General features: G+C 41.1%; 1 protein-coding gene across 1 annotated transcript in view; it reads left to right on the top strand.

The window, feature by feature from the left end:
• The first annotated feature begins 8,321 nt into the window (after positions 1 to 8,321).
• Positions 8,322 to 14,430, top strand: part of LOC131246752 (calmodulin-binding transcription activator 4) — a 44,513-nt gene continuing 38,404 nt past the window's right edge. Inside the window, exons 1-3 of the mRNA XM_058247139.1 lie at positions 8,322 to 8,565; positions 13,483 to 13,608; positions 13,723 to 13,838. Coding sequence (XP_058103122.1) covers positions 8,550 to 8,565; positions 13,483 to 13,608; positions 13,723 to 13,838 — 258 coding nt within the window. The 5' untranslated portion in view covers positions 8,322 to 8,549. The remainder of the gene's footprint in view (positions 8,566 to 13,482; positions 13,609 to 13,722; positions 13,839 to 14,430) is intronic.

The following is a 14,430-nucleotide window of genomic DNA, read 5'->3' as shown; positions in this document are numbered from 1 at the left end:
AAATATCACAGTGAGCCCTAAAAATATTTAACGGTGAGAATAATTATCACTGCTGCTTCCTGTGGTGTGGTCTGCTTCATATTTGGATCTGCCTCAGTTTTGGATAATGCCCTCAAATCATTATCACCACCTAGGTGGGGCCCACCACGATGTTTTTGAAAAATCTTCCCTATCCATCCGTTTTTTCTTATCATTTGAGGGCATTATCTCAAAACTGAGGTAGATCCAAATCTGAAGTGGACCACACCACAAGAAGCGGCGGTGATAATGATTCTCACCGTTAAATATTTTTAGGGCTCACTGTGATATTTATTTGACATCAAACCTGTAGATTAGATCATATAGAACTGGATGATGAAAAAAAGAAATTCAGCTTGATCCAAAAATTTGGTAGCCCCAGGAAGTTTTTAATGGTGAGAGTTCAATCAACACTGTGTGGCCCATTTAAGATTTTGATCTACCTCAGTTTTGGGTTCATACCATAAATTTATTTTTTAAAATGTATGAATGACGTGGATTTATCACTAAATCTTGGTGGGACCCACTTAGCATCCCAGCGGAAGAATTTCATATGAAATGCTTACGCACGGAAGGTGAAGAGGCATGCGAGAGAAGCAACTTGCTTTTTCAAACTTGCGCTAGGAGCGCCTTCATCCACACGAGTTTGCAAAAAAGCTCATGCACAAGTCATGCATGTACAAGCATGGCACGATAGATCTTATCCTATTCATCTTCATCACTGGTCATGTGGGCCACTGTTTACTGTTTGCAAAATAAATGTATGGCTCTGAAAAACTGGCTGAATTTTTCAAACTCATCCACATGTTTACAATACCATGGGCCCACAAGCCGACATAGTTCCTGCGACCGCCTGTGTACTGCTACAGAAGTCGGTACTGTGAGCTGAAATCGGATTTTCAGCTCGGATTTTCTTGTTTGCTTCGTTCTTCCTCTTTCACAGTAGCTTGTCTGTCTACTTGAAGTTCGTGGAGTAAGAAAGACTACGTCGTCGCCATGGAAAACACTTGATTATTTTAGGTTCGGGGTTATTTTAGGTAATACTCCTGAAACTCCTGATTACCTGTTAGTTATCGCTGAGCCTCCTTCATTCCTAGTGCCTCCAACCGTGATAAGTTCCCTTCCCAGTGGAAGGTCTGCGCCCGTCTTCCAAATCAAGAAAAATGGGCTCGCTGGGAAGAAAGATTGAGTGCGGCCCAACGTGAATGTATGTCCCTTTTTTCATATCATTTTAGGGGTTGAGCCCAAAATTGAAGAACATCCAGAGCTTCAAGTGGATCATTCCACAGGAAACCGTGGGAATAATGATTTCCACCATTGAAACCTTGCTAGGCCCCACTGTGGTGTTTATTTATCATCCAACCTATTTATAAGACTACAAAAACACGGACAAAGGGAAAACACAATATAGGCTTGATCCGAAACTCTTGTGGCCCTCAAAGAATTTTTCAACAGTAGATGTTCAATGCACAGTGTTTCCGTTGTGTGGTTCATTTAGTCGTTGGATATGATTCATTTTTGGAATCAGTCCATGAAATTATCTGTTAAAATGGATGGAAGGAGTGGATACAATATATAAATCTCAGTGGACAGAGTTACTACGATTGCTTCCCTGTGAGCTACCACGAAAATATGGGCCCCACCATGATGTATGTGTTTTGTCCATGCCTTCTATCTGTTTTTTTTTTTTTTTTTTTAAATCATTTTAACAGTGGTGATTGAACGCCTACCATTAAAAACTTCACAGGGCCACTGTAATGTTTATTTACCATAGCCTTCGAGAAGTTTTTAACGTTGGCATTCAATCACCTCTGTTTCCTAGGGTGTGGTTCACCTGAGATTTGGATCTGCCTCATTTTTATACCGTACTATAAAATGATATGGAAAAAATGGATGGACGGTGTTGATAAAACACTTACATCATGGTGGGCCCACGGAGCTTTTTTAGTAGTAGCACACGGTGGCTCCGACATCAGTGCTGTGTGCTGCGCTCCGCAATCCGATTCCGTTGGACTGGATATTGTGTAATTCCTCTTTACAGGATAAGCGGGGCTGTAGCTCTCAGATCTTAGGTCATGTTTGATGATCTGAACCGTTGATCTGCTGATATACACAGCTGATGGTGGCTGTCTCGAAAATCTTCAAGATTGGAAAATCCCAAACTTTTGGTCAGTGTCCCACAAAGGAAAGGCTAAGGATACAATCCAAATTTTAGAGGACATTAAATGACCAAAGGGTTTAAGCATTCAATCTCAGAACCTTTCCTTTTTCGTGGATATTACACTTCCTTTCGTAGATATAACACATTCACTGCGAGGCCCGTCATATAAACGGTTTGGATTATTGGAACATGATCACAGATCCAACGGCTATATTAGGACGAATCACATGACAAATGCATCCGGAGGTGTACCATACTCTTGGAGCCAATCCCCGACTATAGGCTTTATAGCTACTGATATAAAGTTCGATTGGAATTATGGGACCGTCATACATCAGATGATGGTGATCGAAAGTGAACGTTGCTGTAAGTGGGGCCCACCTCGTTGAATGATGATAATGTTTCCCCATGAAAAAGCCATCTTATTGGCTAAACCCGAGATTACCGCATCTTTTATCGGGAGCGGATCTAGTGTTACCCGAGTAACATGTTAGTGGGGTTTCCCTACTGTGGGGCCCATCTTTATCTATGTGTTGTATATCCATGCCGTCCATCAGTTTTATCAGACCATTTTAGGGTAAAGTCACAAAAATGAAGCAAGTATAAATCTCAAGTGGACCACACCACAGGAAACAATGGTCATTGAACGTCCACCATTAAGAATTTCCTAGAGCCCACGTAACTTTTTAGGCCATCCAACCTGTTGATAAGGTCACATGAACCTGGATGAAGGGAAAACACAAAATATCAGCTTGATCCAAAGCCTTTGTGGCCCAAAAGGTTTTTAACGGTGGGCATTCAATCCGTGCTGTGTGGTTCACTTGAGATTAGGATCCGTACGGCGTGGATATACAACACATTCATCGAGATGGGCCCCACGGTGAGGGAAACACCCACTAACGTCTTACTCGGTCCGCCCTCTCTGTTCTCGAAGCAAAGCAGCGGAGAAAAAATGTGACGATGGCCCACCTTACAAATTTGTAATGAGTGCTCAGCTCATCATATTAACAAAGACGAAAGGCTATTTACAAGCCACGGCTACAAAATCTGGACCGTTCATCAAGTGGGGAACGTAGCGAACATCCAATGGCTCAAGAATCAGGCTACGTCCGATGTAGGCCATTGGTGTTTTTGTTTCCAACTATCCATCTTCCTCATGCATGAAGGGCTTACTTGAACAGTGGTTTGGCCTGATTTTTATGAGATAGTGACTTTTCACGCTCTGCCCCATCTATTGGTCGGCCAGGATCTCGTACACGTGTATGAAATTGGCATGTGCGCCGCAGTTCACCTCTTCACTCTCTTCTCGCGCGAATAGCCGTAGCATTTCTATAGGCATTCTCGTCCCCCCACCATAAAAGTCCCACCTGCTTTTCGTTTTCCACGTTGTCTCAATATAAAATGTAAAGCAGGCAGGCAATGATCCACGAGAGCGCAGGCAATGATCCGCAAGAGCACCGTAAATCGTGTGTATTCATCCGGTCTCGACAAGTCCTTCAGACGTGGATTCAGTAGACTTCGAAACCACCAAGGTCGGTGCGTCGATGACCGTAGAGTTCAATGTGATGTATGAATCTTATATCCATACGGTCCATACGTTTTTCTAGCTCATTTCAGGGCATAATCCAAAAACTGAACTATATATAACTCTCCAATGGACCACAACACAAGAAAAATTAGAACTTGACTGCCCATCATAAAAACTTCTTTGGGACCCACAAAAGTTCTGGATCAGTCTAATGTTTTTGCTTTCCCTTCATCTAGATTCGTATGATCTTATCAATGATTTGGATGTAAAATAAACATGAAGGTGGGCCTTAGGAAGCTTTTAATGGTGGGTGTTCAATCACCACTTTTTCCTGTGGTGGGGTCCACCTGAGATTTCGATGTGCGGATGGACGGCATGGATATAAAATACATACATAACCGGCCTCGCAATTACTGATTCACCTATTTCAGTGCACCGAATCAATGACCCACGAAACAAAACCGCCCATTTGGTGGTTGTAAATGGACCACGTAAATATATCCTGGTGCCAAGACTCCAAAAGGACAGAAATCGGTCAATCGTTCACATTCAGTGCGAAAACTCAATTTCTGGGTGGCTCGTGATCAGAGCTGTCCATCTGGTGGGCCTCCTACACGTACGTGAGATCCAAGTTCTTCATGAGGTGGGCCCTTCTATCTAGATTACCTTGGCTTAAAATAGGCTGATCCTCTTTTCAAGTGGACCCCACGTGTACAAATAGATGGATGGTTAAAACTTCACCGGTCTTTCACTTATATACGGCACACCAGAAGAGCGGACCACCCAGACTTTTGGGCTGAGGGATTTGAGATGGGGCCTGACCTGATGAACGGTATGGATCGCTCACCATTTGGGCAGCTTAGCAGCTTTTGATGTTTCGTGCAATGCTCATTGGTTTTGAGTATCCCCGCAGCAGGTCCAGCTAGTCAATCAACGACAATGAACCTTGCAGCTGCGGATGTGGACATTGGAACAAACAAGCGCCCCCACACATGCGAACTTGATATATGTGTATGATATCCCTTACGTCCATCAGGAAGGCCCACAATGGATGTCATCTATTCCTGAAAATTCGAATCTTCCGGTCATTAAATGGGCCCACAATGGATTGTTAGAAAAACTACTTTTGGATATACTGAAAATAAATAATAAAATAAAATTATCACCAGGCTAAATCACGTATAAAATACGCTGTCCTTAAAGTATGATTCGCCCCCTTATCAACTGCTGATGAGTTACAGGCGAATTGCTTCCAGGATAAGACAAGCCTTATCTGGATCCAGCGTGCAGCAATCATGGTAGGTCCACTATGGAACAATTTTAACGCAGTCGATTTATTCTGGCAGACTTAGACTATGGAGATGACAAAGTATTATAATATGAAGCTATGGACCGTATCTGATTTGATGGGGAGATGGTGTGTTGAGATGATTAAATCGGACTGAAATGGTCCAGTTTATATAGGCCTCGGGTTTAAACCCGTTGCTGTGTGGTATTCAATGGTCCAGAACGTTTCTGGCCGTTGTCCATTAATTTCAGACGTTTCTGGTCATTAGATCTGACCGTTGAATCATCCTGGCCCATCCGTTTTCGGACCATTGTGGCTTTTAAGGTAGCTATCCGTTTAAGAAACGGCTGGACGTTTCGGTTTTAAGATCCGACCGTTCTCAGTCACCTATAAAACCCAGGCTCATTTCCAACATTTCAGATCCACATCGCCCTAAGGCTCTGACCAGACCCATCGCACCGCGATCGCACCAAGTTCGCGCCGGTTCGCGAGGGAGCGACCACTCTGCGACACGATGCGCACGTGCGAAGTGCAAAGTGCGCCATCTAGCACCGCTACTGCCACACTGCCACACTGTCTCACTGCCCACGGCCTCGCCCGAGCGCGAGAGCGCGCGCGCGTGCGTGTGGTCTAGTACGAACCAGGTTTCATCTTTTCCAAAAAAACTCCAAGTAAGAATATCCTTCTCAACATCTCATATAAACCACAAAACTTTTCTCTGTATTTCCGATGTGGGACAAAGCACACACACCGCACTTTTTAATTTAAAAAATTCAAAAAGGTATTTTGGCGGGAAAATTTCAAAAATTTGAAATTTTGAATTTTCATTTTTTAATTATTTTTTAAACTACAAAAAAGCAACATGGATTTTATGAAAGAAAATGAACGGGTGATATATATAAAGCAATGACCGTCCGTTGCACGCTTAACAATCCGCCCTTACTAGTCCATTGTGGTAAGAAGCCCGTCTGATGAACAATTGGCTCCACTCGGCTCTAGTTCACTCGGATTTGTTTCAGCTTGAAGAACAAATATTGGCAAGTCAAGGTCCGTACATTCAAACTTGGTTTGAAAATGAGTTGAGTTCAAGCATATTGTCGTTGGACTTAAGTCGCATTGTGTGTGTGTGTGTGTGTGTGTGTATATATTATACTATATTAAAAAAGGATGTAAAAAAATTAAAAGCATAACTTTGCTTTCTTTTTTTTTTGTATATAAAAAAAAAAAAAAAAACACATGCACACACCCTCACACACTCACTGTCTTAGTGGGATTTCGCCACCTATAGGTACTCGAACCTTTGAACGGGTGTTGAAACTCCTGAGAGTCTACCATTGAAATAAGAATAAGGACCCAAACAAAAAAAAACAACAACAACGATTAAAACCTTACTTGTCACACTCACAACCTTATCCTCTCTTTCTTTTCCTCCATTTTCCTTATCCAACCCAACCCGCTATAGTCGTGTCCGTGTTGGCCGAGCGATGAATCAAAAATCAAAATCTCTCTCTCTCATTGCTTCTCTCTTATCCTGATCTTCATTCAGCTAGTCATCCAGCATTTGGCTAACTTATCTAAGCTTAGCTTAGCAATTGGTCACTCACTCCAGCTGTATCACACTCTCTCTCATTAGTCAGCACCCACCACAAAAGTACGTTACTTTCCTCTATTAATGAATATTTAATTGATTTATTTAATTTTTATATTTAAAAATTATTTTATGTTTGATTTGGGTTGGATCCTGGGTCGGGTTGGACTCTAGATTGGGTTGGGTTGGGTTGGGTTGGGTTGGGTTGGGTATTGACTTGGGTCGGGTGTGGCTTATGCGCTGGGTTAGGTCAACTCAACTCAATCTGTCAACTCGACTTGAGCTCAAATCAAAAGCTTTGGTAAACAAGCCAAGCTCTGATTTTGAACTCGAGATTAAGCTCAAACTCAACTTTGAACTCAAGCATAGCATGGACGAGTTAAGCTAAACTTGCCCCATCTTGACTCAACTTGGTTCGATATACAATCATAGCTCTGGGTTAGGTTGGGCTCTGGGTTTGGTCAAGGTGGGTGTTGACTTGAGTCATGTATGGGTTGGGGACAGGGTTAGGTTGACTTAACTCAAGGTAATCTTGACTCCCTTCAACTCAATCTACTATCTTAACTTTTTCTTTTTAACACACTCACAGACACCCCACACACTCACGCTGGTGGAATTTCACCACCTATGGGTACTCGAACCCTTGACCGCGAGTTGAAACTCCCGGAGTCTACCACCCAGGCAAGAATAAAGATCCATCTATTGTCTTAACTTGATCTCAACTCGAAAACTTGGACAAACTGGCTAAGATCCAATGTTTAACTGCGTGCTCGTGCTCAAACTTGAGTACAGCGTGGTTAAGCGGAGCTTGCCTACGCGTGGAAGATGCTGGTCTGAAAAGGCCATGTCTACCCACAGAAACTTCTCCAAGATCTGCCCGAATACAACACAAGGTAGACCACTACCCTACGTCAGGACTCTATCCTATGAATATGGGTCATCTGACCATGATCCAAACCGTTTATATGACATTTCTCACTTTGTATGTTTGTAGATTATAATAAATTCTCTTAGAGTATTTCAGCCCGCTGATTATGTGGCTATGTTGCATTGAACATGAACGGTCATGATAACCTACGTATAATCAAATAACTGAAATATTCAATGTCATAATAGCTTCGGGTGTCCACCATCCAGGAGTAGACCTATCAAATAGACGGTTTGTATCATGAAAATCTCCAATCCAACGACTAGATTACCGACGTATATTGTTGTAATACTCTGGGATGTATTCCAGCAAACCTCGACTCACCAAGGCGGCGTGATTCGAGCACTGAAGCTACGGTCATACGACAGACGCGGATCGACAGCTAAACGAACGCGCGAGGAAGCCTGTGTGTTCTAATTATCTGGTACACGCCCCAGCTTTGCAAACATACGCGGTTATTCAATTCAAACATTGGGGCCCATAATAAAGTAATCCAGACCATTATTTTGTCTATTATGACCTTGAATGAAGAATATACTAAAAAATTTCCAATATTAGAGCATTAAAGTATCATATTTAGGGCCTTTCTTTAGTTGATTGGTGACCGTTGTTGTGGCCCACATTTAGAAAATTATTCGAAGCTATTATAGTTTTTTTTTTTTTTGATAAACTCCATCCAAAGTATGAAAAATTAGATGAATGGTCTAGATTATCAATTAATAGGCCCTACTTTTGAAAACGCAAAACACGTGTGCAATATTACAAAATGCGACCACTTTCGTATAATTCCACAGTTGCTGCTGCAGTACTGCTATTGCTGCGTTATTTCCATCAACTACATCTCTCTCACTCTCTCTGTTTCTCGCCTGCAACATCTCTGATCTCAGTTCGTCGCGGAAAACAACCATAGTAATCTGCCAGCGTGGGCGATCTCGGTCTTCAAATGATTGAGAGAAGGCGAAATTCTCCGCAATTTCTCGTCTGCTGCAATTTCTAGCGACTGAAGAAGAAGAAGAAGAAGAAGAGGAGGAGGAGAAGATGCAGTCTAGTAAAGGTGAGACGGGTTTTGAAATCTCTGCCCCCATTTTTTTTAACTTTTCAGACCCTTAGATTTTGATTGTTTCGATCCACTTCTTTTGCTACACAGTCCGAAAATTCATGTCGGTTTTTGGAGTCTGTAAAGCGGCATTTGTTTACAGTGCTTGCCTTTTTTTCGATCCGGACCAGTCATCCAGTGGACCCCATCGTGGATGGGCGATGGACCGGATCTCTTCTCATCGAGAGGTCCTGCTCATTTAATCGGTGGATGTTTCAATTTCGTAGCTTATGGACCGTTGGATTGTTTTTTTATGGAAGTCACGCTAATTCGTGGCCAGACCCACAAGATGAACGGTCTGGATCTCTGAAAGGTGGGCCCCACATGGACGGGATGGTTGACATTAATCTGGCATTGTATGATATCCTGTCCGTTTTGAGTTAGGGTGGATGCTTTGCTGTGGCTCTGAAACTGCCGCTAATGTGGAATCAACGGTTGGAAATTTTTAGTATTTTGCTCTTGATGCTTAGATGAATTACAGCACACTTCAGTTGGCTGATTCTAGCCTCTGCCACATCTGTTGGATATGACAGTTTATCTACGATTTGATGGGATGGTTGGGATGTCTGTTGAATTTGGCTTTTAGTTGAACGAACCGATTTAGGTTGGTGGGGCTTCCTACGTGTACTCAATGTGGTTGGTGCTTTGGGTCGGCCCGGAAAATGGACCCGCATTGAACGTTGCAGGAAATGGAATCATAAATTTAGAGAACTCACTTGCCCAATTGGTAGAAGTTTGATTTGAGATCGAAATTCGGCAACTCTTTATTTCAAACATAAAATGTGTAGGTAAATTTGAGGAAATAGAACTGAAGTCACATCCAATCTAGACCCTCTAGCAGAGTCACACTGCTATTAGAGCCTACCCATCTTGAGGGATAGGCGAGTCACTGGTTTAATAGGGGAGAAGTAAACCGAAAGTTCAGTATCTAGTTCATCATCCTCACTATCATAATGTAAGCCTCGTCCCAACTAAATAAAAGTCGGTGATTGGGTGCACCAAATATCATGAAATTTGATGACAAATGCACCAAATGAGACCGATCATGAAATTTGGGGCAAATGAATGCACCCTAAAAAAACAAGTAAAATGAAATTTCATTGATCTATTCAAATGTATGGTTGAATACGTGCATAGTAGGGGTCTAGCACATGCATCGCATGTGGAGAGAAAGGAAGAGAGAAATTGGCGCCATTGGGGAGGGAAAGTTGATGGTGCATAGAGGCTTTTTGCTGGTAAAATATTACCCGGTAGAGAACTTGTGCAGGTGAAATCTGAGCCATTGGATGAACATCAGCCACATTTTCAAGTTCCTGAAATCTCCTTCACTTAAAATGTCTTACTGTGGCCCTGAAATATTTAAGGTTCTCCATCTAGGTAAATTAATTTCGGGGGCAAAAATGTCCAAGACCTACTTGCATTGTATATAGTAGAGATATAGGCTGTGTATATGCTATAATACTACTTTCCTATCTTGACTTTCGTTATGCACTAACACAAACTCTAATAACCATGCTCATTGAACAAGTATAATAAAGGAAACTAACCATTCTAATTAGGAAACTAACACTGCTAATCAGATGAGCATGGGGTTCTATATAGATGAACAACCCATGCATGTGAACACTGCACATCTATGAACAAACATGCATGTTAATCGTGCTTAAGTGTGAACATTGCACACGTGTGGAGTACACAATCTTGCCAGACGGAACATGTGTGTATCTGCGGCCCTCATCCATTCATATCTTGGGTCTCATCTATCGATCTGAGATGCAATGTTGGAGCTTATTGGATCACTGGAGTTGGTATTTCCCAAAATTTCAACCTTGATTGTATCTCAACCACAACCTGGCAGTAGCACATTGTATTGGCCTTGAGAACTGTGAACACTCAGAAACATATTGTGCATGTCGGATCAGCAAAGGCATGTTACTGCAAATGTTGAAAAGCAATTGAAGGATCTATTTTTTTGCATTGAGGGGGTGTGGGTTTGAAATTGGAATCCTTTGTTGCAAAGGGTGTATTTGGATGCACAATTGATTCTAGATATTCGGTAGAATCAAAATGAAATGACATAACTTTGTCGACATTTCCTAGCATTCATAATGACGAGATAGACCTTAAACAAGGTTACCTGGAGTGTGGGTTGCTTTGGTACATGGTATGGGAACTGGTACACAGTATACTACTTCAATATGTGGTACACCAAGGATAGGATCATGTATGTTGCGCAATGCATATACACTAGTATGCAATATAAATTTATATATGAACTCATATTGCAAATTATATATGAAATGATGAATGTTATTATTATTAGACCATGCATGTTTAGTGTATTGTAATTAAATAAATAAAAGTATAAATCTCTACATTGTAAATATAAATTTGCATTAACTTAATCAATTTTAAGAATGTAGAGGCATAATTTTGGTTTACTAAAAATAGTGTTCTGGATCACAAATGATCCATAGTCCAAATCGTTCAATCTGGAAAACATGAGGGGTTTCGTGTTTTAGGCAACATTGCCCTTAACTTTAGTTCCATTTCTTTCAAGTCCAACTCGAGTAGATCGTAATCGCATTTTGTAGCCAGTCCCTCAATGTGAATATCATTGAAGGCAATTGTAATTTGGTCGTTTTCCCTTCTATTGAACTAATTTTACAATTCAAATACAATTCAAATTGTTAGTGCGTCTGAGTAAGAAGGAGCAATTGTGATTGTGGGATCCCCTTAAATCAAGTAAGGAGGATGATGCAGGACATGAAAATTAACTATGATATGCAAAATCTCAGGCCTTAGATCAAATTAATTCAGAAACATTCATATAAAATTTCCACATCTCACACAAAAGTTCAAACATTCAAGCAAGGAGAATCTGTGCGGGTCCAGGCCTACACATGTTAGGGCTAGATCAATAGAAATTATAAGCCAAAAGATACTCAAAGGGAGGTAAAACTCATCCCCACATGCACAATAATTAGTCCTTAATCGAAGAGATTCACTAGTTTCAATTCAGAGAACTCTAGGATTAGAAAAGGGGCAAACAAATTGAAAATAATGCAATCTAAGGTTGGAGTTATGAAAAATAGGTATGAGAGAGATAAAATATGCAGAAGTTCTGAACTTGGCGAAAGTCCACGCGTGCGGACAACGGGCCAGGCCTGACGCACGCGCGCAGGGGCCTAGCTGCACGTGCGCAGGGGGCCCCGAATGTGGAAAACGTCTCCTTGGCTCTGGTCGGCCAGGGGAGAGCTTCAAAACCTAGTTTCGTGTCAATTGGATGCGCGGTCTATACGTGGTGCTCCGCCGAAGTTTCAACTCTCCTGCAGGGTTAGATTCTGGAAATCGGCTGTAGGGAGAAGAACTGCTGCAAAAGCTGACGGATTCGAAGTGAGGATGGTTGTAGAAGGTGAGAAGAATGGGTGATAGGAGATAGGGGCGGATCGAGATAGATGTGGATTCGCACCACGGTAGTTAGCTCTTCGATGAACACCCAATTGGATTTTCATAACTCAAAAACTCAGAGGAGTAGAAAAAAGCAGGAATTTTTATTAATCTTCAATGAGAAAAAGAATTACAAAGGGTGCCTATTTATAAGAAAGCCCTATACCCCAAAACTCGCGCTATGTACGCAATCTATTACTTGGCGATGAAGTAATAAAAAATAATAGCTAATCAAAATAATCTAAACCGTCCATGATATTCTAAATAACAATAATAAACAAAACGTAAAATATGAGATTAATTGGACTAGTGGGCCATGATCATGAGAACCCATGATGGGCTTTACTTGACTATCGGGCCCACTCCAACGAACCAAAACTCAGTCTTCTAACTAGGAGGCCTTCCCTGGACATCGTCATCAAGCCAGATCGACGGTGGGACCCTCCTCCTTGTGTACGTGCGTAGGGGGGGCGGCGTGCGTGCGCGTGTGCGCGTGATGTCCCAATCAGAGGAGCACTTTCTTTGTCAACCACATTCAAAGAAACCCCCCTAGAATTTCACAAGAAAAAGAGTTTGGGTTCCTCCATTCCCATGCAAACATTTTAGAGACATCTCAAACTCATCCAATAGTTGTTGGAAATCCATCTTTGACAAAATACATTGATATGGATGGGTTGCCAAGCAGGAATCAGTCTCTGAAGTGTCCTCACAAAGAGGGCTTGTGCTGTAAGCCTGGCTTTGATGAATTGAAGCAAGTAAATTAAAGCATAGTAATCAATCTAGCAAATGAATTCTGTCCTTAGGAAATCTGCTTTTGGAAGAGTATTGCATCAAGATTTTTTATTTTTATTCATTTATTTTTGCTTTATGAGTTGTAATATGACTAGCCGATTTATATTTCCACGAATTGTTCTTTAGTTGTGCTAAAATTTCTTTTAATCAGGAATTATCAGCACTACATTCAACATTCAAACCATGATTAACTGCTGTAAATTTCTCAGCTTCTTCTCATACGCATTAGCTTCAACAGCATAAGGTTTGGTAATCTAGGTCTTTTACCCCCCTTGTTTAACCAGTTCTTTTGTAAAGATTTGTGAATATGCTCTACCTTTTGACGTCTAGATTTTCTAATGCATTGTCCTTGTTCGCTACATTCTGGTGTGAATATAAAGTTCTACAACTCAAAACTTGCTTCACAACCTTGCTTTTTTTTTTTTTTTTTTTCCTTCTTCTTCTTCTTCTTATACTTTTATTTTGAAAACATGTCACGATGTAAAGCCCACTCCTTTCTTATAGTACTTCTTGCTTGATCGCCTAAACCATGAGCAGCATATTCCATGTTTAGCTTCCCAGTCAGATTCCCAGCCAGATAATGCATTTTGTGGCAACTTGTTTTTGACTGCTTTGTTCATCATTGAATTGCAGGCTTTGAAATCAACAAGCTGTTTCAAGAAGCTCAAACTCGTTGGCTGAAGCCTGCGGAAGTGCTCTTTATTTTGCAGAACTATGAGAAACACCAGCTCGCTGTAGAGACCCCTCAAAATCCACCAAGTAACCTTCATATTCTTCTTTGTTGTAGCAATTTACCATTTTCTACCAGTAATCTTGTTTACAACATGATTGTCTGGTAGCATTTTTGTGCTGACTGGCCAGGTTTTTCAACAGGTGGTTCTTTGTTCCTTTTTAACAAGAGGGTCAACCGTTATTTCCGCAAAGATGGTCATAATTGGCGGAAAAAGAAGGATGGAAGAACTGTTGGGGAAGCACATGAACGACTGAAGGTCTGTTAAAGATAAGGCACACACCCATTTCTCTAAGACCAAAAGTAGAAAAAATAGTTCAACCAAGACTACGTGTGTAACAAATATAGGTGTATTTATGGTTCCCCTTTCATAATCATGATTTTGGGGACCCACCTATTACGGAAAGGGTTTTCCCTCATCAATATATTAGTGAGGCATCAATGAGGTTCAACATATGTGCTACTTTAGGAACTAACATAACTAAAACTTAATTGAAATGGTTCGGCATAGAAAGCTTACTTCCGCCCAAATTTTTCCCAAAATTGCGGATGACTAAATGTACTGCAGATGCTAACAAGTTCTTCAAGGTCACCATCTTGTCATATGGATTATGGTCTGATTTTACCAAAACTGTTGGAAGGAATTGGATTCCTTCATTTTCTTTCACCTGTAGGAAAACAACATGTAAAATAAATAATCTTTTCTAATAATTTCAAAATATGGTCCACTACTATGGTTGCACTTTTATGAGTTTGCATTAAGGTAGTTCACAATTCACACTACCATGAATTTTTTATTTTATTTTATTTTATTTTTTGCATTTTGATGGGGTTTTTGTACAGTCTTTTTA

This window comes from Magnolia sinica, chromosome 5 (assembly GCF_029962835.1).
Source record: "Magnolia sinica isolate HGM2019 chromosome 5, MsV1, whole genome shotgun sequence".
NCBI classification, from domain to species: domain Eukaryota; kingdom Viridiplantae; phylum Streptophyta; class Magnoliopsida; order Magnoliales; family Magnoliaceae; genus Magnolia; species Magnolia sinica.
The sequence above is the reverse complement of the archived record's forward strand: the minus strand, read 5'-3'. Positions and strand labels throughout refer to the sequence as shown.